The sequence below is a fragment of the Pocillopora damicornis genome, chromosome 13 (genome assembly GCF_964200805.1).
Source record: "Pocillopora damicornis chromosome 13, jaPocDami1.2, whole genome shotgun sequence".
NCBI lineage: Eukaryota > Metazoa > Cnidaria > Anthozoa > Scleractinia > Pocilloporidae > Pocillopora > Pocillopora damicornis.
In genome coordinates, this window is record NC_142682.1 from 1,237,822 (window position 1) to 1,262,841 (window position 25,020).

Below are 25,020 nucleotides of genomic sequence, written 5' to 3' on the forward strand. Positions count from 1 at the left end.
CAAGGAATTCATTAATTTGAACAAAGGCTTTAATAAAGTTCTGCTCAGTGGGATAGTGTTGCTTAGGGTTAGACGACTAAGGTGAGCGAGATCTCTTACGAAGTTAATATGACACACGTCCTGCATACTGCTAGGATCAGCAATGTCGATGGCGTCATGTTTTTAAATTAGGGTCGTCATGTTTGTAAATGTCAGTCTCTGTGGCTCAGTGGTAGAGCACCGTAGGTCTGAGGTTCGATTCCCCGAGAGGACTCAGAAGTTTTTCTTTGTCTCACGCTCGTAACAAGACGGAAAACACCTTTCTCTATTTCTAATCCAAGCTAAAAACTTACCATCTCTCTTCTATTTACATCATATTCATGTATGAATATCTCATCCCGTATTGTCATTGAGTACAATCTCCTTCGTAACTGCAAATGCAGACATTCTTCAGAATAAGGACACTCATGCAACAAACATCCCAGTGAAACAAATGATTTTTGTCCTCCCATGAATCACAACTCTACTCTTATGCAAATCAGCGTTTATTTTCGTTTATGACAAATTTAACTCACAATATATATTTACCATGAAATACTACGTTTCACAAGCATTTAAAAACGAGTACGTAATTTTATGATGTCAATATTTCGTTCATTCCACCCTGCATGTGAATGAATTACTTAAGTTAAAATTATTTTGCATCCGCGCAACCATAGAGACTTTGTCGTTTGCTACAAATGTTTGGTTGATGTCTAAATAGTGCGGTTCTCTCGTTACTTTCTAACCCGTTACTTTATAACTTTGAGGTCGGTGGGTCACCGATTTCTTGCTAAATTTCTGCTCTCAGGAGAGGCGTGATAGCGTGAATCAATGAATGTTGCTAATTGACAAATTTTTTCGCTATCAAAAGTGTTACAAAAGCTGTCTAGAAATTCAAAATTACATCCCGGGAGCGGCAAGCGGTGTGTACAAAATTTATCCGATGTCGAATACTGAACCACCGGAATTTCAGGGGGCGGATTCAGTTTCCTTTCTCACAGCCTTACTCTGAGATCAGATGTTCAGCAGATCGTCGAAGTTCTCTTCAAAGACAAGAAAAACGCTTTGCTGAAGTTGAAGAAAAAGGTCGATGGCAACGAGCGATACACTTTGATTCAGCCCCACCCGAATTACACTGACATAGATTTTGGCGTCTTGATGAACAACTACTCTGGTTAACGTTACACTGCACCAAAAAACGCCTTTGTGCAGAAATACGTATTCCTTGGTATCCTCCCTAAATCAATGGCAAATAACAAAACAACTCAAGGTTTCAGATCTAATGGCACTATAGTACAGTTTGGGAACTTCGATGCCGATCCCTAAAGCTTCTTTGCACTTTTTCCGGACCATCATCACCAATTACCATGTGATCATGGCAGGACGTCAGGATATGAAAATAGCGGAATCAGAAGTAAGAAAAGGAGGAGAGGGGTGCTTATTCGTGTGAGGGCGCTTAGTAAAGCCTGGGTGCTTATCCGTGGAGATAAGGTAATTAATTATGCTCTTAGCTCCTCCTTGAGCATAGGCCATCAACGATTTCCCTTCTTCACCTTTTCCTGTCCTGGGCTAACCTTTCGAGTGTGGTCAAGTTGTGGCTCCAAGAGACACTCAACCTGAACATCTTATCACCAGGTTTTCTTTTGGGTGTCCTCTTTTCTGTTTGTCCAGGGGATTCCAATTCAAGGCTTGCCTAGTAACAATTCCTGGATGTTCCTTCACGGCGTGGCCAGTCCATCTCCACTTCTTTCGACCGATTCAGTTGTATCTGAATGAGTACCTGACTAGATGTTTCTTATAGGACCCCGTTTGTTACTGTGTGAGTCCGTGTCACTTTCAGATTTCTGATCGGATACAAATTAAAATATGTGAATTAAATTATACAGAAATGAATGCATGAGATGTAACTGAATGATCGATCGTACTCATGAATGAATGAACAAAGGAAGGAAGGAAGGAGAGCAAGAAGGACGACAGACGTGATTTAGTGAGTGAGTAAGTGGACGGTTTAAACTGAATAAAGCGACTGAATGAAAGTAAGTCAAAATAAAACCAAACTAAAAATAACAGAGGTATAACGAGCAAAAACTTTTATTCGCTCAAGATTGCTATGATGAAACAGTTACAAAGTGGCATAGCTACGATTAACATAAACTAAGCAGCAAAATAGCGAAATAAAGACAAGTAGGATCGGTGTTATTCCTGCAACTAAAACTGTGACACACGAAACAGTTTTAGCGAATTCCAATCGCAGACGCATGAAAGCCAAATTTACTCCAGCGGTCACTGGATGTGTAACAGCCACAGCCCCCAAAGTGTAGCTCTGTCAAGAAGAAGTAATCATTTGGCATCATGCGAGCTGGACTCGTGATTTCCTTAGCGGTTTTACGCCAGTCCACGGCAACGCCTGTCCTTTCGTAAACCAGATTTGAATGGTAGCTACTTGGTGTCTGCAGATCATGGTTTGGCATGAAAGCGAACAAGCTGTTTGGATTTGCGTCGCAGTTTCTGAACTCGACGCGGTGCCCGTTGGATTTGAAGCCTTGGAGGTTTTTCTGCCGAGCAATCGATGCAGGAAGAACCCCGAAGAAGAGATAGTCTCTCATGAAAGAATTCTGTGGACTCGTGAAACCAGAGTGACTGTTGACCAGTAATTCGAATTGAACGTGGGCAAAATTGGGATGAGGCTCGATCAAAGTGTAGGCTTCGCTGCGGTCGACCTTTTTCTGCAACTTGATCAGGACATTCTTCCTGTCGGTAAAGAGGGTGTTGATGATTTGCTGGGCATCAGGTCGTCGAGTGATGCTACGCGGAAGAAAGTTGAAGTATCGATTGTGTTTGCCAATAACTCCAGTTGACATCTCGCAGTACACTAAAATGGGGTCAATGTTAGGCAAGGGCTGGATTTTGTAAACCCCGCTTGGCGTGTTGGGCAATAGACTGTTGCAGCTCCTGGGAAACTGAAAATATAATTTCGGCACATGATCAGTCATCGTATAATCACTCTTTTAAATATAGCTCTTAAACTGGTATGATTCAACTTATACTTGATTAGATAATAAAATATTCCAAGGACTCCAAACAGGCAGAAAGATATGTTTTCCCCAAATCAAAAATCGCTCCAGGATTCCATGTTGCGCTCGTTAAAGAATGCCGGGAACAAAAAGCAATTCGCAGAGTAGGAGCCGGGAACAGGTTGCATATTTTCATCTTTTCTAATTATGAGTAAATAGAGAAATAACGATTTTTATATTTTGTGCCGGCTATGGTGTGTTATGGTGTCATCATTAGTGTATGTGGCATACGATACTTACTGTTTTTTCGTTGCAGTTACAACAGGCATGAGCAGTTTTCCACATCGACAAGGTCCATAGGACCGTAAGGGAGATCAAGAATTTCATCTACAAAAAGAAAATAAACAATTCTATTAATCAGCAAATTAGTTTACCATCAATTTATGCTAACATCCGAGCTTCCATTTTCAGTTGAAATGAAAACAAACCTCATTTCTGATGTACTCTTGTGTAACTCAGTGCGGCTTGTTACTGATATGTGGATGACAACGATTTCGTAACCCCGCGAAAAAAAATAGCGACACTTTTAGAAGATTCACAATTGCTTCAACCGAAAGTGAAGGTTTGCAAATTAACAATTGCCCTACAACAGCCGTTAATTTCAAAGCACTGCTTGACACAGAGCGGTTAGCCATCGAGTAGTGGATAACTCTGCTTTAGTAAAGCAGAGGAAGTTAGCGAAAATTTTGCTAGCGTCTAAGAATAATAATTTAGACCTACGCGAATTTTTATTTGATAGTTAACCACATCAAAATAGTTCTCAATTACAGTGCACCTTTGAATTGTTTGACGTAGCGCGGCTAGCTTTTGAAAGATTACGAGCCTAGTTACAGTGGCTCGGACTCTTTAATTCAGTCCAAACTGCGAAGTCCCCCAGACAACTAGCAGATTCAATTGTCGCTCTTTCTAGCTGTCGTTCTTTTTTATGAGTTGAGACTACGTGAATGCTGGAAGAACTGAAGTTGAAATGAAGTATCCTCACCTGAACTGACGGTCACACCTCTGTAGACTACAAGTGACTTCGAACAAAGTCGTCCGAGATAAGACTGCTCCTTTTATGACCTGAGAAGTGTACTTATAAAGAATGGTTTCCAACAAAAAAATTCGATGAATAATCACACGTATCAGTTCTAGCGGATGCATAACCTAAATAAAGAACTAAACGGTATGGCCCGTGTCATGCTTGATACTTTGTCAGGCTAACCAATTAGCAGCAAGAATCAGCTTAAAACAAAAGTTCTTCCTTAGAGTCTTAACTTTCCTTTCAGCTGATTTGTCAATACACAGGCATCCCAAGCTCACGTCTCGAGAAAAAGCAATCGATTATCAGCTTAAAACAGAAGTTCTTCCTTAAAGTCTTAACTTTCCTTTCAGCTGATTTGTCAATACACAGGCATCCCAAGCTCACGTCTCGAGAAAAAGCAAACGATTAATCCATTAAAGCGTCACGCGTTGTGTGACACAGTGTTAACTTACGAGAGGAACCGTGGAGAATTTGAACACTTTATAAGGAATAGTATAAGGGAACCAAATATCGAAGATTTACAACTATAGATATTTCAAAATATGAACATTTTACAGGTAAAATCAATAGAACTTACTCACATCTTGTGTGTCAGTTGTGGTTTCTGGCGATCTCTGTGGTATTAAATGTTTATTTGTCACTGATGTATTCTTCTGCCTCGTGTGACTTAAAACCCAGTCACACGCGAAGCTGTATCGCAGCGTGTTATCCTTGTTTTCCGTGTAAGAGATGAAGGAAGTGTTTTTTCATTCTTCCTCATGATTCTGCAGAAACGCTTTTCTCCGGCCAATTTCCAACAAGTGCTAGGTTTTAAAGAGTAATTGCTTGCTATTTTGCCTTTTAAAACTTAGTGCTGTCTTTGTTTCATCATTTTGAATTTATAGAGTCCGGAAGAACGGAGACAGTAAGTGAAGCCGTGCAATACTTTAAAACAGTGTAGCATTATCTTTTTTCAGGTGAGGTATTTTTTTTCCTACGAAGCAGAAATTTCAAGCTGCTTCGTTCATGTCCACGTGTATCAAGGTAAAGTTTCTTATCTTAGACCTGCTTATTTTTAAACAAGGTGTTTCATGTAACATAAAACTCGATAGGAGCGTGCCGGGGTCGTTTTTCAGTCTCAGCAACGTAGGATGTTTGGTTCTTTAGAGCCTTCGTATTTGGCTCTCAATTCGATCGAAACGTCAAATTTTCACGCCAAATTCAATGAAGACATCAAGAGTTTCTTTACGCTGATTAACTTTGACCAAAAATTGGCGTCAGCGATTTTTCCTCGATCACCTTTTGGGCTTTAGATTTCATTTCAACAAACCCCGAAAGTTCGGACATTGAGTCGAGCTCGCAGCACATGTGTCCGAACTTCGGCTTCGGAAATTTTTCTTAAATAACTTCCCACTTTCAAGAAGCGTCTCTTCGCTCAAAATTGACATCTTTCTTTTGTTATTTATTTGATCGTTTATTAAGCAAGTTGTCTTTTCGCTGTCGTTGAAGCAGATGCGAAGAATGTTACAGGAAGCGTTGCGGCATGGAATAATTGAACAGTGATGTATCTGATCAGGTATTTTCAGGGTGTTTAGTGCGTAGATTGCCAGATAAATTCCCGTCCGACAGGAAATTAGTGCCCACGAATCGCTGTAGAACGTGAGGAAGCCTTAATTCCTGCACGTAATTACGTATCTGGGTGTGGATTTCCTTAGCTGATTAACGTACCGATTTTTTCAAACTTAAGTAACATAAATGGGAAATTCTGCGAAACTCAGAACAACCTTCAAGAAGAGTCAAACTTAAGAATGGCATATCACAAAGTAAAGTTGACTCAACGCAATGAGTGTGGTAGAGCTTAAAAAATATCTACAAGAACGGGGGATTTCAGCGAGCGGATACTTGAAAAGCCTCGTTAGTGGAAATCACCTCCGCAGTCAAAAAAATGGTTCTGCCAGTGGATCCAAATTTCGAAAAGGTGATGTCCCTGCTTTAGGCGAATTAATAATTCGTGATATGCGTATACCCTAAAGACTGTTAACAATTTTCACGCGTCGCCGCCGTTTGAATTGTACGACATTTTTAATTATTTGATTTGCTCTCCTGAACTCATCACTGGCTCTACGCTCAGATCTAAAAGGGCTTAAACTGCTGCGTATTCCTCTGTCGATTTACCAGTTTGACGATCAAGTGTCAGAAGGGTTTTTGCCAGTGATCGTTCAAGGCAAACTTTCATGCACCTCTCTTTGTCTGCTTCTCGTTCGCAAGATGCCTTTCGTTTACAAGTCGCGACACCTAGGCATGGTGATATAAAAGAATGACTGAATTAACTTACCCTTTCTTTACTAGCTAGAGCAGATATGGGATCATGATCCTCTTCTGTTGGACCATTTCCACCGACGAAATGTAGACTACAAACGTAGCTGTCCTCGTGCACACAAACGAGTCACCTCGATGACATAACCTTATCCACCTTTGCCTTCTCTCCTTTTGTCTAACTGCCCCCGGAAAATGGAAAAACTTGACTAGGTCGCCGTTAGCGTTTCTAACCCAGGAGTTGAAGTATCGTGAATCGTTTTTCAGGTGCCATAAGCTCATCTTTTTGTCGTAACCATTATGTTTAGGTATACACTTACTAGACAACTGCAATCGTACACGTTCATAGAGTTGAAATCGGTTTTATTTTTGGGAATCAAGGCCTCCTCACGTTCTACAGCGATTCGTGGGCACTAATTTCCTGTCGGACGGGGATTTATCTGACAATCTACGCACTAAACACCCTGAAAATACCTGATCAGATACATCACTGTACGCAGAACTAGTTCGAGTATTCCATGCCGCAACGCTTCCTGTAACATTCTTCACATCTGCTTCAACGGCAGCGAAATGACAACTTGCTTAAAAATGATCAAATAAATGACGAAAGAACGATATCAATTTAGAGCGAAGAGACGCTTCTTGAAAGTGGGAAGTTATTTAAGAAAAATTTCCAAAGCCGAAGTTCGGACACATGTGCTGCGAGCTCGACTCAATGTCCGAACTTTCAGGGTTTGTTTACATCAAAAGTTACGTGATACTACACGTGAAATCTAAAGCCCAAAAGGTGAATTGCAAATCAGCGTTTATTTTTCTTAATGACAAATTCAACTCATAATATCATAATATATTAACCACAAAATACCCTGTCTTGGAATTACGCATTTTGTGAAAAACAAAAAAAAAAGCCACCAAAAAAACACTATTATCAAACAACACTGCTAAAAAAAAGATGATTTTATTCGTGGAAAAATATCGACTTGCAAATTCCAAGATGATGCTCGTAGGAAATTGAAGTGAAATCATTACCTATGATCAAAAACGTCCATAACTCTTATTCTTTTTAAAATAATTTTTTTTAACACCAAGGTTTTATTTCGAAATGCCACTCAATCATTAATTTTAATCATCGATCGATTATGAGAAATGGGAATAAAATTTGTATCAATTAACATTTTCTACAGCTCTTCTTGCAGTAAATTTTCATGTATGATTCGTACTTCTTGCAATAATCTCCAGGTTCTTTCATCCAACTTGCGCAATATTTGTGTTCGTCTTTGCAGATGGCTGAGTAAACGGGAAAGGAAACACAATGTCTTACTGCAAATTCATAAAGATGTAGCCTTAAACACAAAGAGTGCAACGCAGATTCGTGACCAATCATCAGTTACTGCCAGATTATGTTTATCTCGGCAGGGAGGCATGAGTGGGTGTGGGGGGGATCCTACCGTGTAGCTGCAACTGGAATGTAGGACTACTTGGCCATGGAAGGCCTGGACACGAGACCAGCTAAAAGGTCTAGTTGATTGGATCCAAGAGGAGGGTCGATGGAGCCCAGGCCCCATTATAAGACCTGCAAAATTTTAATTATTTGTCTGACACCACAATTCTTGCAACGACAGGATCGCTAGTTACTACTCAGAAATATTTCGTAGCTCATTTAGACTAGAATGCAAAAAAAAAAAAAAACAAAACAACAACAACAACCTATGTTTTCCGAATAAAAGCTTTGACCCCCTCCCTTGCCCGCATCAAAACACCCTGTATCCACCCCTGAGCACTGTACTGATTTCTACTCACGAGGTTTTTGGCACCCCCTCTTGCAGCTCGTCTGACAGTCTGTATTCATGTATGAAGAATATCGTGGATCAGTGCAGTATCCTTCACTGGCCCAATATGGGCACCAATCGTGACGATCAGGAGAACAACCTGTCCCAAAATAGAAGATAAAAAACTTGAAAAAGAAATCGTTGAATTCAAAATAAAAATAACGACAATATCTAAATTTGTCATGCATTTTTTAAATATTAGCTCTATGAATTTAGTGTTGATTCGGAAAACCTCCGTAAGTGATATTGTACCTAATTTCATCACCTTGGTACTTGCAAACGTTTTGATTCTGTAAGGAGAAATTCTTATTTGGTCACCTTGAGAGCGAGGGAGGTATAATATACTATTGATATTTTCAAGTCACCAGCGGTACGTTTATCGGTCTCATTGCTGAACATGTTGTTCAGCCGGAAATTTTTTATTTATGGAAAGATGGCGACAATCAACGGTGGGTTAGAAAAGTTCAGACTGTAAATCCTGGGTAAGGGATTCTTTCAGTCAATTTTCAACTTAATAAGGGAAAAAGCTCAACTCCTCAGCTTTTTATGTGCGCGGTTAACGAAAATGAGTTACTGATTTATCACATAACATTAAGTTGAATTTTTTTATCGTTGATCCATGTCTTGACTCAGCGAATAACCCACTGACAGACTAAAATATACTGGTTCAATGACACAGACAGACAGAAAGACAGACAGATAACTGACGGACAGACGGACAGACAGATTGATTGTCTTAACGATTTATCGACTGGTGAACTCCGTGACTCATTTGAAAGACTGATTTCACACCTTTCTATTAATTGACGGAAGACAGAATGACACCTGACGGAAAAAACTCTAGACCCAATCGGTAAAGACTTGATAACACATTAGCTGGCTAACTAATAATATTAAAAGCATAGCTGTCTGTTTGGTAAACTTACCTGGTGGCGGAGGTGTTTGTGGCTTGGGTCGCTGACCACAGTACAACATCTTGGCTTGCTCAACGTCTAACCTACTCAACCCATACCGCTGACCAAGGTTAGTGCGGCCGTTCTTGCCGACGATAGTTCTTACTCCCCTGCGGTTAGCGAAGGCCGTGGAGGAATAGTGCATAACACTGTCGTAATCATACGAGACGCCCCGACTGTCTACCCGATTGGTTCCATATTTATGAAAGTTGTACGCCATACCTTAGCGGGAAAAAAATTGAATATTTTAACCACGCAAAAATCTTACCCATATCTTAAGATATAACTTCAAACTTCAGCCATCAAAGTAGGTGCGTTGTCATCAATAAAAATTTAAAGTATACCCGTTTGGATGTTTTGCCAGTTAATTGTCACATAAGAGTCTCTGTCAGGACGGGATTGTTCGTGCCAGAATCCGAGGGCATGTCCTGCGGGATACAAAGAAAAAAAAACAAATCATTGGAAGTTGTTATGAAACAAACAATTAGTAAACAATAAATTAGACTCGACTGCGCTCTATCCTCTAAGCTGACCTCACGTAAGCTCCAACTATAGAAGAAACAGATACTGTTACAAAGAGTTGCCATACCTATCTCGTGCACTACTACACCCAGATAACCACAACCATTTCCAATGGAGATTTTCTGAGGCCCCGAGCCAGGCTGTCGGCCTACCATAGAATAACATCTTGAAAGATCAAAATAAAGTAACAGTTAATGTGTGTTTATTATTTGTGATTGGTTAATAGTTCAGAGAAATTATTCATGTAATCCACTGCAAAGAAGTAATGGTATGTGTGTCCGTAATAAACTCAGTGAGTAAGTCAATTAGTGACTACGTCATTCAGTGCGTAAGTCAGTCAGTGAGCCAGTGAGTCACTCATTGAGTTAGTCAGTCAGTCAGTCGGTTAGTTGGTCAGTCAGTCAGTCAGTCAGTCAGTCAGTCAATCGGTCAGTTACCCTGTAAGTTAGTGAGCCAGTGAGTGAGTGAGTCACTCATTGAGTTAGTCAGTCAGTTGGTCAGTCAGTCAGTCGGTTAGTTGGTCAGTCAGCGGGTCGGTCAGTCAATTGGTTTGTGTCTCCGTAGATCAGTGAGCCAGTGAGTGAGTGAGTCACTCATTGAGTTAGTCAGTCAGTGAGTTGGTCAATCAATCAGTCAGTCAGTCGGTTAGTTGGTCAGCGGTCAGTCAGTCGGTCCGTTACCTCGTGAGTCAGTGAGCAAGTGAGTCAGTTAGTTAGCGAGTCAGCCACTCTGTTGGTCTGTCAGTCAGCCATTGAGCCAGTGAGGCATTCAGTCAGTCTTTCAGTAAGTCCATTAGGCAAGCAAGCAGGTATTAAGTCTATAATGTTGCCACTTAATTAATTCCTCCGTCGTTAAGTTAGTCTTTTACGATATAAGCATCTGCTCCTCACCCTCCACCGGAGAAGAAACTAAGGTAACGACTCTCCCTGCTCCTCTGTACGAATTTTAGGCAAGGCACTCTTTCCTCCCAGTGCTTCATAGCACGCAGGATAACTCCACGCACATTATCTGAAGGAGTAAAAATCGAATTATTCTTTTAAAATCTACGATGAAGCCTAACACTGAAACGATAGAAACAATTTCATGATATTCAAAAGCAAAATATTAAGAGAGATACTCAAAGACCTATTATAAAATTAGTTAGACGTATACTCACGGTTCGAGCTTGTAATGTAATAGGGGACTTCTCGCTTTCCACTACTACCAACAAGCCATCGAAGGTCGCTGCCTCCAGACACCCTCATGATCGCCCTCTTTCGTCTGCTCTGAGGCTTTGCCATCCTCTTGGGAGGCACCAGGATCCCGCGGCTGTTGAGGCTGTCACGTATTTCTCGGGTCATGATTATGTCACCTTCAAACAAAGTTTCTTTTCCATCTAAACAAGAAAAAAGATCAGAGTAAGGGCAGGAATATCAACCATAAAAGGCGTTTAAAATTCTATATATTGCGATATTATGCACGGTTGTGGAGTTTTTCGCGAGAGTACCTGAACTTAACAGTCTGTAGCATGAACCCAGTTTTTCTTGACTTATCTGGTAACTGTATAGCTAAAAACGTGAAATAATTTACCTCTGGACCTGCCATTTTCTCCTGTTGCTTCAAGAATGGTGTCAAAGACAGGCTTCATTGTCTCGTTTGCTAGGATAAACATAAATTAGCTTGGTTAATATAAACAAATCTTTGAAGGGATAAATGCTAAATGTGAGAGACAACGAGGGGTTTACCAATTATAGCGCAGTTAAAGGTTGGGATTATAAACAAAAATGAAGAACAAACACCACGGATCTACCACGTAAATTTGCAAGTTCGTGTGCCAATTTTTTTCGGTCTGTAAGAGGGCTAAGTAGAGAAAAAATTGGAATCTATGAATATTCCGAACGAGTATTTAGCTGCAATTTTTTTTTTCATGATGTTATTGTAAATTTCGAACCAACTCGTCAAGCACTCTACCCAACCTTACACCTGAAGCGTGATAAACCGTGGGCTTTTATTGCGGTTATCCAAGGTCATCATAGTGTACCCTATGCGGAGAGCCGGCACAAACCATGATTTACGCAGACAGTGTAACGCCAATGACGGAAATTGTCAATATGTGGCACTTTGAACTGTATCTGTCATCAAAAGGGAAATTTCTTTCGTGACCGTGGAAGTGATTGATTGTTCCACTGATAAGTGATCCTGGGGATTATTTTAATGGTATATCGAGCTGTAGTAGCTTCGCAACTCAGCAGTCGATAATTGACAAAAAAAACAAGAGGAGTATTTCACGGAGATGTTAAATCTAATCAATAAGTGCGCATAACTTCTGATTTAATATGCCACCTGATCCAAAATTGTTGCCTCATATCTCTTGGTGATTCCCAGATAGTTGTTGTTACTTTCCAGTTACAAACATTTCCTGACCGATTGAAACATCCATGGCCTGTGACGTCTGAAAACTTTTAGAAATTGGATATCGTAGTAGCTCACAATAGACATACACGCGCTAATGTTCGCCTATTTTTAAGCATTTATCGAAACTTACCACAAAATCCCCATTGCCTGCGAGTTTCATAGACATCATTTAAAGAACACCATTCTCTCCCAAAATCTTTCGTTGTGCACTCATAGTAATCCACGCCTCTGTAAGTGAATGGAAACACACAGCACTTTCCGTTCGTTGTGTTGCGAGTGTAGCAGATGTCATCTGTAGAATCTTAACAAAAGCACAAAGTCACAACAAAGCCTTCTGTTCCTGCATCGTTTGCACGTGGAACATGTCTCCACATTACTGAGAACATCAGCCAAACGGAGCGAGGAAGTTAGAAAAAAAATGACAAGAAGGCGGATAAATGGAAGAGCATAAATGGCTGTGGTTTAATCTTTTTGCGCGGAAAACGACCGAAGTGCTAAACGTAAACCGTGGCTAAAGTTTGAGGTGCGCAGTGTAGAGGAGAAATTTTACACGCATTTTACCTGTGGGAGCTGCAGATGATTCCTCAACTTGTGCTACCACAAGCACAGCTGCCCAAATCCACAACAATGTCATGTTGAACTTATCTCCAGGGATCAGCTTCAGTCTACAACAAGCGTAATAGAAAAGCTTTCTTGTTCTGCTTATATAATCAAAGTTGTGGCAGACGTGACTAACGCGTTCTCATCAATTCCTATTACGTAGACACTTTTATTGCTCAATGATTCGGATGTCGTAGGGTAAAACACAGCTGGATATTTTTCTGCCCTCTCATATCTCACTTTGCCTTACCTTTTGACCTGATCAAATCCGTCGTGGTCATAATTATCCGGTTGCACGTAACGCATATTGGAAAACTCCTGCAAGACAGCGTCTGCTGAAACGCACTTTTTCACCGACTTCGGTTTATATTCAAATTAACTTCCAGATTCAACAGCTTTCGTCATGATAACCATCTAAAACTAACGTTTTATTTTTCTAGGAACCCCGAGAAAATGAATGAAGAATTCTCACTGATTGAACCTTCCATGTTTCCCAGCTTGTTACTTTGCCAGATCCAGACAAATCACGGTAACGTTTAGCGTGGGTGACCTGTCACCATTCGTGCGTCAGACACGCACACGTCTCAAGGAGTTTACTTGAAGCTGACAGTTTCTGCTCGGTAAACTAATGCGTATGTAGTAATAACTTGAAAGCTTTTGAAATAGCTTCCCGGCTTTGATACCCTTGTATTATTTATTGAAAAAATCAGATAGAGAATAAACAATTTATTAACGCATTGAAAAACGTGTGGCTACAACAATATTTGCCTAAGAGTGATTTCACATTTTTCCAGCTTCGCAGACTAAGCTGGTTTAGCAGGAGTCACAGGATTTTTTACAATTTTTTGACATGTAGGTGTAGTACTGCGAGTTTCGCCGACAGTAACCTCTCTGTCTCCAAGCTGGGCAGTGTCGCTCAAGGTCACGGCAGTTGGTATCTGAGAAAACAAAAAAGAAACAAATAAATTTATATTTAAGAGATAAATAAATCAATTAACCATTTCAGCGCATAAAATAACTCATTTAATTGACCCTGACCATTAAAAGCCGTTGAATTAATCATCAAATATCATGAATATTGTCATTATTGTTATCATTATTATTATTATTTATGAAAATTCATAAATGAATAAATTTCTAACAAAAGCAGAGTCGCTACAATCATTTAAACAACACAAACACAAAGTTACAATGAGGTGCAGTTAAATTACTGCTAATGATCATTAACGTCTCATTCTGGACAGTTTGTGAAGAGAAACTAACTTGTTCCGCAGAAGCAACTTTTTTGGCAGTTTCGTCTCATGTACGTCCGATGTGTGTGCGTGCAGTAACCCCTGGATTTCCAAAATGGACAGTTTCGGTTATTGTCTTTATATCGACAACCTGTTGATGAAAGCAGATCTCTCAGTATTAGAAACATCTGTGACTGCAGTATACAACAACATAACAGATACAAGCAGAGTGACGTGAGTGGGAAGTGAGTAAAGAGGACTCGTGAGGTTGTGAGTTGGGAAAATGCACAGGATCATAATGGTACTATTGGCTAAACGCGACAGTTCAAATTGTTCTTAAATCAAAATATTCCTTTGAAAGGAATTGCGGATCTGTTTATTCCTTTGAGGTTTTTCCTCTGAAATAGAGCCTGTGCCGAGATTTTTTTGAACTTTGGTTGTTGTTCATCATTTAAAATCGTTCTTGGCAAAACTTGTAGGGCTAGCCCTATATCAAGCGGACGTTTTGTGTCAAGAAGGCACTAACTGCAGTCCCAGTGAGGTGCCCATTTAACCCTTTCGCTCCTAAGATTTGATTGTTAATTCTCCTCGCTAGCTGCTACGCATTTCCCTGTAAAGTAGTTATGAGAATTTGGTATTAGATCAACATAACAGCTTCTGCCTAATAAATTTTAGTATTCTCATCACTTATTTTCTGGATAATGAACAGATATTATGGGGAGAAGTTACATGTCAATCACTCCTGGGAGTCACAGCGTTAAGACGATGCGAGAAACACTAAGCTAGTGATTTTAACGCATGCACCAGATCGGATCCGGTAGGTGTCAGATTTCACTGGACATTGCAAAATCAGGAAAAACTTCATGCTAAAAAAATTGCCGGGGAAAAAGGAAACAGAGGCGTGTTGGTTACCCGTGGGTGGCCTTGGTTTTGCAGTAACAGGTCTTCTTGTGGGTTGTCCGGGGCAGTACATCAATTTTGCCTGTTGGATGTCCTTGTAACTCAGTCCTCGATTGTTTCCCAGCCTGGTGCTTCCATCTTTGCGTGTGATGGTTATACGTCCATTACCAAACGCGGTAGAGTGGTAATGCATCACGCTGTCGTAATCATACGAGATTCCGCGCGAGTTAATGGTACTTGTCGACATCTTCGTGAATTGGGAGCGGACTCCTGGAGAACAAACATATACGAATCAAGATAAGGTAATATATACCCATATGCTGGTTTTTATTTGATATGGAATAACAATTCAAACAATCCCAATCTTTTGAGACATTTCTTCTCGCCAAAGTTTGTTTTGTATTCCTGTGCTACTCTGGTTTGGAAGAGTTTCTGCCCGCTATTGACGGGAATGACAACTTGATTTCATGCCTTAATTTACTTACCGCTTGGGATGTTATTCCAGAGAATGTTGACGTAACGATCCCTATCGGGACGGGATTGCTCGTGCCAGAACCCGAGAGCATGTCCTGAAAAGTAATTAAAACAAATATTATTTTTGGGAGGCTTCTTCGGGTGAGAAGAGGTATTATGTTAATATATAAACATAATATTGAGTAACTGCTTGTCCCTCGTCCCTACTAGCAAGAAATGAATTTATGCGCTGGTGATAAGAAGTGTCTGCTTGATGACCGAGCTCAAAAATGTCTATGATTTCCATCATCTATTTTCATAGTTAACCCATGAGTGACCAACGTATAATTTCTCCCCACAATATCAATAATAAATCAAGCAGACAAGATATTACGATGAAGAAAAATATCAATCAGGGGAATTACTAGTTGATCCAATACCAAATTCCCCGCACTAACGTCATAAGAATTGTCTGGCAGACAGTAAAGAGAGTCACTAGTGAGATCTTGGCGTGAAGGGCTTACAAATGGTTCCGAGATACACTAAAGAGCTTTTTTCCGAGTCTCGTAAAACCAAAACCAAAGTAATCCTAAAATCCGATCAGAATAAAAGTAAATATGAAAAAGGGCTTGAAGGAAATAAAGTTAACGAGCCAATTTTTTGTCAGAATTGCGCAGCAAATGTTTCAAATTTTATTAGTTTTTTCCTCAACCACTTACCAATTTCATGAACAACCACGCCAATTTGATTACAGCCCCGCCCAATGGAAATCTTTTGTCTTCCTCCAACTCGTCCCACCATGGAATAGCAGCTTTTTAGTGAAATAACACAAATGTTAGACGGCGCGATGACGTCAAAGAGCCCCGCTGCAGATGTATTGGTAACCTGGCCTACAGTGTAGACGTAAAAACAATGACTGCGTCCTTACCCTCCTCCAAAAAAGAAACTGACGTAGTTACGATGAGTTGTTCTTCGAACGAACCTCAGGCAAGGAACTTTACTCATCCAGTGTCTCATGGCTTGATCTATGACACCGCGGGCATGCGCTGCAACAAGTCAAAATCCACACCCTAATGCTTCAAAATCATCACTGTACAGACGAGATCGCGGGTTAAAGTTAAAGCAAAAATCACTCATCATTTGCGCATCAGATCTCCCTTCTCACTGAATATGTATGTATATTGCTTCCTTTATCTTTCCGTTTTTCAAAATAAAAAAAAGCGCAAACTTATTTTATCTGATACGAGGAACGCAAGGTCAGTTCGATCCACATGCAATACAGTAATAATAACCTAGAATATCGGGAAAATTTTAGTCGGGCGCTAGTGTCCTCCCCCCCCACTGCGCCCTACTCCAGAAACTTTGCCCGCGTCGCAGAAGTGAGGTTTGCGGTTATTCAGGCGTGGGAAAAAACTGCTGCTGAGAGAAACTAGATACTGTAGAGTTTTATAAGCACTCACTCACCCACACTGCCCTCGATGTAGTAGGGAATCAAAGGACGACCGCTTGAATCCATCCAACGCTTAGAAAGACTTCTTAATGTAGCGCGCTTCTGTCGTCCGTTAGAGATCTGGGTTTTGATCATTTTTCGTTGGCTTTCTGTTAGTTCGATATCTCCCTCGTGTAAAAAAAGCCCGCTTCTGTCTGACACTTGAATAATGTTGATTATAATAAAAACAATTAATGAATAAATGACAAGCGACTCAGTCGCACAGTGCGCTTGCATGAACAGTAAACCCACAAGTAATGAACATGGTCACAGATTTTTACTGTCGTATTACGCCAAAATTTTTTTAAGCCACAACAATAACGCCGTCATTCATAAGACTGGATAAAGCATAAGGATGAAGCAAATCTGAAAATGTGATAAATTAATGAAAAAAATCAGTGCTCACTTCGTAAGTTTGCCTCTGCATTGTTGGCCTGTTCGATCGCTTGGAAGGCGGAGGCGGAGAACTCCCCTCTTGCTGTCGAGGTATTTGCTTTCGACGAATTCCCTTGTAGCTGATCTGAGACTAGCAAAAATTCCAGCTGATGATTAGTTTTATTTTCTTCACTATAATTCAATAGAAATTATCGACTGTTCAATACAAACTCCCAAAACTAGAACGGAATTTGAACTGCGCAGTGCAAAAGCGAAATTTTACCAGTGGGAGCTGCAGACGATTCCTCAACTTGTGCTACCACAAGCAAAGCTGCACAAACCCACAAGGATATCATGTCTAACTGATATGCAACGGTCAGCTTTAGACTGTAGCAAGCGTTAATCTTCTTAGACACTGTATCATCAAAGTTGTGGCAGACGTGACAAATGATTTTATTTTCAATTTTTATTACGCAGGTAAAACACAGTTGGATATTTTTCTGTCCTGTCATATCTCACTTTTCTGTCATCATTCCATTGTGTATGACCAAGACAAACTTGGTCATTATTATCCGGTAGCACGTGGCGAATATCGTAAACCTCCTGTAACACAGCGCTTGTTGACAAAACGCGCGTTTTACCTCTTTAAAGTAAATATCTTTAAAAAAATAACAACATCGGTGCTCGAGAAACCTCGAAAATGTCTAAAAAATGTTTATATAAACCCCACTGTACTCCCCGACTTGTCAATTTGACAGACAAATCACGTTCACTGCATGTGAGTACCCAGACATAAGTCAGACGTGGCAAATGATTCGAAACGTCGAAACAGCAAAACAACTGTATACATTGAAACCTTTCCAACCCAAGGACCTTTTCTGAAGTCTCCTTGACCCCTTACAACCCAACAAAAATGTTCTTCATACTGTTTTCTAATCATATCCTATGGTACGACAAGGAGAATTTATTTAACATTCAAGAGCTTCTATAGATCGTTTTCAGTCACGTGACCACTTTACAATTGGCCGCCATATTGGTGCACATGTAAACAGTGAACTCGTATCGCGTGAGCTCTAAAAAAAGGTTTTGTGTGCGATTTTTGGCTGTGGAACCCGAACTGTTCGTGATAAAGGAGTTTATATGGCAAGAATTCCTTCAGTTGTAACGAATCAAGGCGACGAAATAAGAATTCTTAGCGAGGAAAGGCGAAAAAATGGATTTCTGCCATCAGCCGAAAAGACCTCACGGACAGCATTTTGGAGCACGGACGAGTCTGTGGTAGACATTTTATCTCAGGGAAAGCTGCAAAACTGTGGGATAAGTACAATCCAGATTGGATTCCAACCCAGAATTTAGGCCATAATAAATGTGATGCCGCAGAAAAGCTTCAAGCAGATCTAGAAGCTGCCGGGAAACGAGACGAGAGGGTCAGAGATCGTGAGATGAAGCGTGTTGCGGCAGAAAATGAAAAGCGGCTCAGGGAAGAAATCGAGGCCAAGCGACAAAAAATTAGCGAACCAGGGGAAAAGGTCAGTGACATTTCTTTCAATTTGGACTCAGCGATGGAAGTGGAAACTGAAATAGGGACAGCTATTCAAACTGAGGAGTTCGATTATTTATTTCACATCTCGACTGCCAAACCACCATTCGATGAGGCTTACTTCGCAAATGACAACGAGAAGGTGAGATTTTACACTGGATTGCCTGCTTATGATGTCCTGCAAACAGTTTTACCGTATGTTTCGAAATTCGTTGTAAGAAAGTCGCCAACTTTGTCACAGTTTCAAGAATTTGTTCTCACTTTAATGAAACTTAAACTGAACATGCCAATGCAGGATCTTGCTTACCGCTTTGGTATTTCCATTGCAACAGTTTCAAGGACATTCTCTGCATGGATGGTCGTCCTTGATGCTAGATTAGCCTTTCTCATAAGGTGGCCAGAGCGTGAGGACTTATGGCAGACCATGCCTCAATGCTTTCAAGTTGCCTTTGGCAACAAAACTACAGTCATTATTGACTGCTTTGAGGTCTTCATCAATAGACCGTCCAATCTCATGGCCAGAGCATGATGTGATGTGATGTGCGTGACTGTTGGCTTGGTGTTTGTTGTCATGTGCGTGACTGTTGGCTTGGTGTTTGTTGTATCCAAGACCATGCGCGCAGTTTATTGTTCCATCTTTCTCGGTAATGATCCAGATTGGAATCAAGGCCTCGTTCATCCGCTGAGAGTGCCGCACTTTCGCCAACACGACAAACTTGCTTGCGACCATATGCCCTTGCACGTTGTAAACAAACCCCGAAACCATTTGATTGTAAGCTTCCAGACTGCGAAAGGCTTTAAATTGCTTTTGTGTGTAAAAGCTGGTCTCAAGAACCAAATAACAGAGTAAATCTGTCGATTCAACCGGCGGAAGACAGTCAGGTTCGAAGTGTTTCCCCTCTATCAAGGCAGGATCGATTCCAATCGTCGAGATTTTCTTAACGTAGCTGACTTTCCCATCCAGCTTTTTAGCGTAATCAATCAGACAGTGGAATTTGAACAACATTGTCAGGATCAGACGAAGAATTTTTTTTTTCCTCGGAAGCCATAATTTTCGACTGTGAACTGAGAAGAATTATAACTTTGAACTCTGTTTGCATATATTTCTTACTGAAACACGTGACTCGGATGTGCACCAACATGGCGGAAATTATTTCTGTGACGTCACGTGAAAACGATCTATATAGTTGGAGAACGGAAAGGGACTGGCGCCTAAAAAATTACTCAACTCCTTGCGCTCGTCCATCGATATGCGTTGCTGGCGCGATTCTGTTACGCGCGCCTCGCGCTTACCTAAGTTCACCTGAAAAACGCAACACAAATGAAGGAAATTTTTCAGTTGCGCGTTAAAAAAAAATGACTCTTTCATTTGAGTGCATCCAGTTCCGCAAACTATCCTCGCACTATTCTCCCACTTGCCTCGGGTTCAGCTCGCGCTTGCTTAATATATTTAAAGACAAGTAAACAGAACGTCACTTTAATGTCCAGCAAGCTGCTGCTTGATTTCTTCCTTGCAGCGTCAAAAATTCATCAATATTTATTAACTATTACTTTGGAAAGAAAAGAGAGAAAAGAAATTATTTATTAAAGAATACACATTTTATTAATGCACCTAAAAACTTAAGATTGGATTAAAAAATGCTTCGAGCGGTTTTACATTTTTCCTTTAAAAAAAAACTAGTTTATAATATAACTCTTGCACTGAAAACTAAGCGCTCTTAGCATAAGCCACAGGATTTTTTACAATTAGTTGACATGTAGTTGTAGTACTGTGAGTTTCGACGACAGAAACCTCTTCTTCTCCAATTTGGGCAGTTTTGATGAAGGTCAGCGCAGTTGGTGTCTGTGGAAACAATCAACGGTTGATTCAATAAATAGATTGATCACTCATTCATTCAATTGAATGCTATCATCCTTAAGTCTTAAGATGAAAAAAAAATTTGTAAAAATTAGAGCAAGGTTGATATGATTTGACACAAATACACGCATAAAATTACAAATTGAAAGTACTTGTAATGATCATTAAATGATAAGCAACATACGGACTGAACTCGTGAAATTTGATAAACTGGACAGGTTAGGTAAAAAAATTAACTCACTTGTTCCGCAGAAGCAACTTTTTTGGCAGTTTCGTCTCATATACGCCTGATATGTGTGTGTGCAGTAACCCCTGGCCTTCCAAGATGGACAGTTGCGGTTATTATCTTTGTATCGACAACCTGTTGATGAAAGCAAATCACTTTGATTAGAAATAAACATCTGTGACCACAGGATGCAACAGCTTACCAGACACTTGCAGAATGACATTAGTGGGAAGTACCAAAAAAATTCTTGGAAAGGCTGGTGGGGTGATAAGTTGAGGAAATGCATTGGAATCAAGACATTATAATTAATCATGCATTGGAATCAAGACATTATAATTAATCATGCATTGGAATCAAGACATTATTTTCAGATTTTTAGAGGCAAAACTTGTCTAGATTTCACACATTGTAAAGCGAACGCTCTGAATTAAGAAGACACCAAATGAAATTCCAATTTTGTACCCATTATATCCGATGATTTGAATGAAGTTGTACCAGAGGGAAACATTAAGCTGGTTATCATGACGCGGGCACCAGGGCCCAGTTGTTCAAAGGCCGATTAGCACTAGCCTGGGGTTAAATTTTAATCTAAGTTTCTTTATTTCTTTGCTCAAAAATCCTTTTTAAGGAAAAATCTTCCCTATTACTTTTAGGAAATCCAATGATGAAATTGCAAGCAAAAAGATTTTAACTGAACTTTCTCTTAAAACTTTCAGACCTAAAATCAAATTTCACACTAACCCTGGGTTATCTTAACCCAGCTTTGAACAACCCGGGCCAGATGGCTAAAGGGTCCCGGATATCTCAAATTTCGCTGCTTTGTGGAATCAGGAATATTTCCAGGTTAAAAACATAGCCAGAGGAAAAAAAAAACAAAACAAAAAAACAACGCAGCAATACCTGTGGGTGGTCTTGCAGTTACTGGTTGTCCGTTACAGTACATCAGGTTCGCTTGTTGAACATCCTTGGCGCTCAATCCTCGAGTGTTTCCCAGCTTGGTGCTGCCATCTTTGCGTGTGATAGTTATACGTCCATTGCCAAACGCGTTAGAGTGGTAATGCATCACACTGTCGTAATCATACGAGACTCCACGTGAGTTAATGGCACTTGTCGACATCTTCCTGAATTGGGAGCGGAATCCTGGACAAGGAATATAGAACTCAAAATTACTTGATGTGTATACAATTGACGATGTATGCTGGACTTCTTTTTCGAAATATTGTGTTGAAGTATTAGGAGCTTCAGTTCATCAAAAAACCTATGGTTCACATTGAATAATAATTTGAACAATGCAAATCTTTCAATTTGAGTTTGGATAACGATGAAACATGTTCTGGCTCACTAAAGTTTCACAAAGTCTTATGCGCTTTTAATAGGGATGATACATACCTACATAAATATTTCATTTGATATATTAGGTTATTTAAGGGAAAATGATGAAGCTGATATGGCTTTCGAGTGGTTTATTTCACTTACCGCTTGGGATGTTATTCCAGTGAATGTTGATGTAACGATCCCTATCGGGACGGGATTGCTCGTGCCAGAACCCGAGAGCATGTCCTAAAAGAAAATGCGTAGCAAATGTTAGTTTTAGAAAGAAGATGAAATATAAGATTTATTAATTCTGAAGTTCAAATCTTGCCAGACTACCGCAGCAAATAAATCAAACTTCTTAAGCTTTTTTTCTTATTCACTCACCAATTTCATGAACGACCACGCCAATGTGATCACAGCCACGTCCAATAGAAATCTTTTGTCCTCCTCCAACTCGTCCCACCATGGAATAGCAGCTGTAAAATGAAAGAACACAAATGTTAGATGGAAAAATTGACGTCAAACAGTGCTTTTGACGTTGTTTAAGCGACCTGGCCTTCCTGATAATTGAGTTTCTTCCTTACCCTCCTCCAGAAAAGAAGCTGATGTAGTTACGATGAGTTGTTTTTCGAACGAACCTCAGGCAAGGAACTTTACTCATCCATTGTCTGATGGCTGCATCTATAACACGGCGAGCATGGGCTGCAACAAGACAAATCCACATCTTAATGTTTTAAAACCATTACTGTTAAGACGAGATTGCGTGTAAAAGTTCATGAAAAGTGTAAGTTCTCCACACATCCCAAAACGACCATGATTCGCGCGCCATTATCTCTTCTGAATTTAATATATTTAACATTGCTCTCCGTTTTTCTAAACGAAAAAAGGCGAAAGTACTTTCATCCGATACGAGAAATGTAAGGACGTAAACAAGGGAAAAGGGGCAAGGTGTAAGATACACGGAGAGCATCTGCTTAATTCATATCTCAGATTAGGGGGCTAATGTCGTAACCCCCTTTCCGCCCTCCCCCCCTCTTAACCCCCTGGCTAAAAACTCTACCTACGTCCCTCAGGGTTGATCACGCGTGGCTTGGGGAAAGAAAATTTGCTTAGTTAGAGTACCCATAGTTTTGCATTCTGTTCATGCGTTCACACTCACCCACACTGCCCTCGATGTAGTAGGGAATCAAAGGACGCCCGTTTGAATCCATCCACCGCCGAGCGAGACTTCTCATAGCACCGCGCTTCTGTCGTCCTCCTGAGTTCTGCTTCTTGAGAATTTTCCGTTGCCAGCCTGTTAGTTCGATATCTCCCTCGTGCAAGAAAAGCCCACTCCTGTCCGTCACTCAAAAAGTATAAAAAAATTAAATCAATTAATAAATGAAAACCGTATTTATAATCGCAGAACACGCTCACATAAACGGTAAACCTGCAAATTACGAACTCAGTCACAGAGCGTATATATATATATTTTTTTTCAATTACTTTTGTGCACAAAGTATATTTTTTGAAGAAACAACAAGAATGTCGTCATTCATAAGATTGGATTACGGTAAGAGTAAAGAAGGTAAGTAACTAGCTAAAAAAATCAGTGCTTACTTCGTAAGTTTCCAACAGCATTGTTGGCCTGTTCGATGGCTTGGAAGGCCGAAATTTCCCCTTTTGATGTCGAGGTATTTCCCTGCAGTTGACCTGGGGCTAAAAAATTGAGATGCCGTTTAGTTTTGACTTCTTTGCAGTCCTTACATAGAAATAATCGACTGTGCTGACCTTACAAAAACTCTCAAAATGCTCCAATATAGGATATAAGACTTTGATCCGAGGAGTACTCAAAAATCCATCGATTGGAATTTGCAGTTGACTCAAAAATTTTCATACCTGGAGGTTGCATTAGTCCATCTGGTGTTAAAATGCATTCACTCATTTGCAGAAAAACTGCCAGTAGAATCATACGAAACATCGTTAGTCTTGTGTCACTTCTCCTATACTGAAAATTGTTCGTACGCTCTGTTGGATGCTCTTGCTGAGAGATACTCTCCGAAGTTGATTCGGTTATTTATATATCTTTTTTTAATAAAACATGATCTTTCAATGTGGGTGTTGTCAACTGACACCTCAGCTGCTGATGTGAATTCAGGTTACGTATTTGGTAATAACAACATTAAACTTCGTCATCAGCAGAGGCGGGAGAGGTCAAATTATTATTCAACTTCCGATCTTTAGAAAAGATGGACAGATTTATGTGTTTTTATGCTCTCATAAAATGCGTGGCGTATAAGAAACTATTAACAACGCAAAGAAGGGTCAGGGCTGTGTCTGATTTAAGTAGATTTACAAAAGATCAACGGCACCCATCCCTAATAAGATTACAATCAAAACTTCCCCGTTGAAATAAATCTGGACTATTACTGTTAGGACCTCTGATGACGTGGGTTACCTGAAACTTTACGTACCCTCAACTTTTGAAAGCATTAAAATTAAAGATTTCTTTTAATGCGTCGTTAGCGAGGATTGAGGAATCCTTTTTATGGAGTAACGTGTGAAGTCCCATTAGTAAGAAGAAGCTAATCCAGTTACACTTTCCTTCATGTCACGCACTCTGTCCTGACAGGAAGCAGGAGAAACTGTTTATGTTTTATTATTAAAAAATTAAATTGGAGATGAAAATCTGAAAAATCTCAATCGTACTTATTCTACACCAAAGATCATCAGCAATCACAAAACTCATCAACGCTAGCTCTGTTTAAACGTGATCCCAACTAAAAACCACCTACGTGATGCCTGGTCACGAACAAGCGAGGGAGTGGCGTGACAAAGACATAATGACGTCATAGAGCTGCAATCATCTTGAGAGGCGACGTCGCACAATCAGACAAATTATGAGAGAATAGTTTTTCTTTCCGTTTATAATGATTTATTTC

General features: G+C 40.1%; 4 protein-coding genes, 1 long non-coding RNA gene and 1 pseudogene across 6 annotated transcripts; 2 read left to right on the plus strand and 4 right to left on the minus strand.

Moving 5' to 3' along the window:
- The first annotated feature begins 856 nt into the window (after positions 1 to 856).
- On the plus strand, positions 857 to 1,797 carry LOC149034938 (uncharacterized; annotated as a pseudogene).
- A 299-nt stretch (positions 1,798 to 2,096) lies between these two features.
- On the minus strand, positions 2,097 to 4,795 carry LOC113673155 (uncharacterized). Of its 2 annotated transcripts, XM_089192871.1 has the most exons (4): positions 4,701 to 4,795; positions 4,078 to 4,169; positions 3,336 to 3,422; positions 2,097 to 2,981 (listed from the first exon to the last, which is right to left on the minus strand). In XM_089192871.1, exons 3-4 carry the CDS (start codon positions 3,420 to 3,422, stop codon positions 2,256 to 2,258), a joined length of 813 nt encoding a protein of 270 aa, XP_089048997.1. In that variant the 5' UTR covers positions 4,078 to 4,169; positions 4,701 to 4,795; the 3' UTR covers positions 2,097 to 2,255. The 2 variants fall into 2 exon arrangements, with proteins under 2 accessions (XP_089048997.1, XP_089048996.1); XM_089192870.1 differs by lacking the exon at positions 4,701 to 4,795 and having other exon boundaries at positions 4,078 to 4,376.
- A 1,051-nt stretch (positions 4,796 to 5,846) lies between these two features.
- LOC149034939 (uncharacterized) lies at positions 5,847 to 8,111 on the plus strand. The gene is made up of 2 exons (XR_016182652.1): positions 5,847 to 6,076; positions 7,698 to 8,111. It is a non-coding gene; the product is annotated as an uncharacterized LOC149034939 (long non-coding RNA).
- On the minus strand, positions 7,205 to 12,790 carry LOC113673171 (zinc metalloproteinase nas-6). Its single transcript, XM_027189545.2, has 10 exons — positions 12,674 to 12,790; positions 12,243 to 12,413; positions 11,288 to 11,356; positions 10,875 to 11,093; positions 10,609 to 10,726; positions 9,786 to 9,883; positions 9,541 to 9,624; positions 9,170 to 9,418; positions 8,215 to 8,343; positions 7,205 to 7,701 (listed from the first exon to the last, which is right to left on the minus strand). Exons 1-10 carry the CDS (start codon positions 12,744 to 12,746, stop codon positions 7,583 to 7,585), a joined length of 1,329 nt encoding a protein of 442 aa, XP_027045346.2. The 5' UTR covers positions 12,747 to 12,790; the 3' UTR covers positions 7,205 to 7,582.
- A 633-nt stretch (positions 12,791 to 13,423) lies between these two features.
- LOC113673170 (zinc metalloproteinase dpy-31) lies at positions 13,424 to 18,043 on the minus strand. The gene is made up of 9 exons (XM_027189544.2): positions 17,445 to 18,043; positions 17,193 to 17,312; positions 16,762 to 16,947; positions 16,226 to 16,343; positions 16,017 to 16,108; positions 15,330 to 15,413; positions 14,857 to 15,114; positions 13,976 to 14,095; positions 13,424 to 13,650 (listed from the first exon to the last, which is right to left on the minus strand). Exons 1-9 carry the CDS (start codon positions 17,671 to 17,673, stop codon positions 13,526 to 13,528), a joined length of 1,332 nt encoding a protein of 443 aa, XP_027045345.2. The 5' UTR covers positions 17,674 to 18,043; the 3' UTR covers positions 13,424 to 13,525.
- A 2,238-nt stretch (positions 18,044 to 20,281) lies between these two features.
- LOC113673172 (nematocyst expressed protein 6-like) lies at positions 20,282 to 24,095 on the minus strand. Its single transcript, XM_027189546.2, has 9 exons — positions 23,978 to 24,095; positions 23,699 to 23,797; positions 23,259 to 23,444; positions 22,684 to 22,801; positions 22,484 to 22,575; positions 22,262 to 22,345; positions 21,686 to 21,925; positions 20,801 to 20,920; positions 20,282 to 20,544 (listed from the first exon to the last, which is right to left on the minus strand). The coding sequence occupies exons 1-9, from the start codon at positions 24,057 to 24,059 to the stop codon at positions 20,420 to 20,422; spliced, it is 1,146 nt and encodes a 381-aa protein (XP_027045347.2). The 5' UTR covers positions 24,060 to 24,095; the 3' UTR covers positions 20,282 to 20,419.
- Between the last annotated feature and the right edge of the window lie 925 nt (positions 24,096 to 25,020).

What these genes read in the sequence shown, in the direction of transcription:
- LOC113673171 (XM_027189545.2), bottom strand. Translation starts at nt 12,746, where the DNA reads ATGACATTGTTGTGGATTTGGGCAGCTGTGCTTGTGGTAGCACAAGTT. An exon ending in TGTAGTAGTGCACGAGATAG is followed by an intron (nt 9,625 to 9,785) that starts GTATGGCAACTC and finishes TGTATCCCGCAG; the next exon opens with GACATGCCCTCGGATTCTGG. An exon ending in CTGGCAAAACATCCAAACGG is followed by an intron (nt 9,419 to 9,540) that starts GTATACTTTAAA and finishes TTTCCCGCTAAG; the next exon opens with GTATGGCGTACAACTTTCAT.
- LOC113673155 (XM_089192871.1), bottom strand. Translation starts at nt 3,422, where the DNA reads ATGAAATTCTTGATCTCCCTTACGGTCCTATGGACCTTGTCGATGTGG. An exon ending in GTAACTGCAACGAAAAAACA is followed by an intron (nt 2,982 to 3,335) that starts GTAAGTATCGTA and finishes TTATATTTTCAG; the next exon opens with TTTCCCAGGAGCTGCAACAG.
- LOC113673172 (XM_027189546.2), bottom strand. Translation starts at nt 24,059, where the DNA reads ATGTTTCGTATGATTCTACTGGCAGTTTTTCTGCAAATGAGTGAATGC. An exon ending in AGCTTCTTTTCTGGAGGAGG is followed by an intron (nt 22,576 to 22,683) that starts GTAAGGAAGAAA and finishes TTCATTTTACAG; the next exon opens with CTGCTATTCCATGGTGGGAC. An exon ending in AACTGCAAGACCACCCACAG is followed by an intron (nt 20,921 to 21,685) that starts GTATTGCTGCGT and finishes TTTCATCAACAG; the next exon opens with GTTGTCGATACAAAGATAAT.
- LOC113673170 (XM_027189544.2), bottom strand. Translation starts at nt 17,673, where the DNA reads ATGACAGGACAGAAAAATATCCAACTGTGTTTTACCTGCGTAATAAAA. An exon ending in CGTGGTTGTTCATGAAATTG is followed by an intron (nt 15,414 to 16,016) that starts GTAAGTGGTTGA and finishes ATTACTTTTCAG; the next exon opens with GACATGCTCTCGGGTTCTGG. An exon ending in AAGTTGCTTCTGCGGAACAA is followed by an intron (nt 13,651 to 13,975) that starts GTTAGTTTCTCT and finishes TTGTTTTCTCAG; the next exon opens with ATACCAACTGCCGTGACCTT.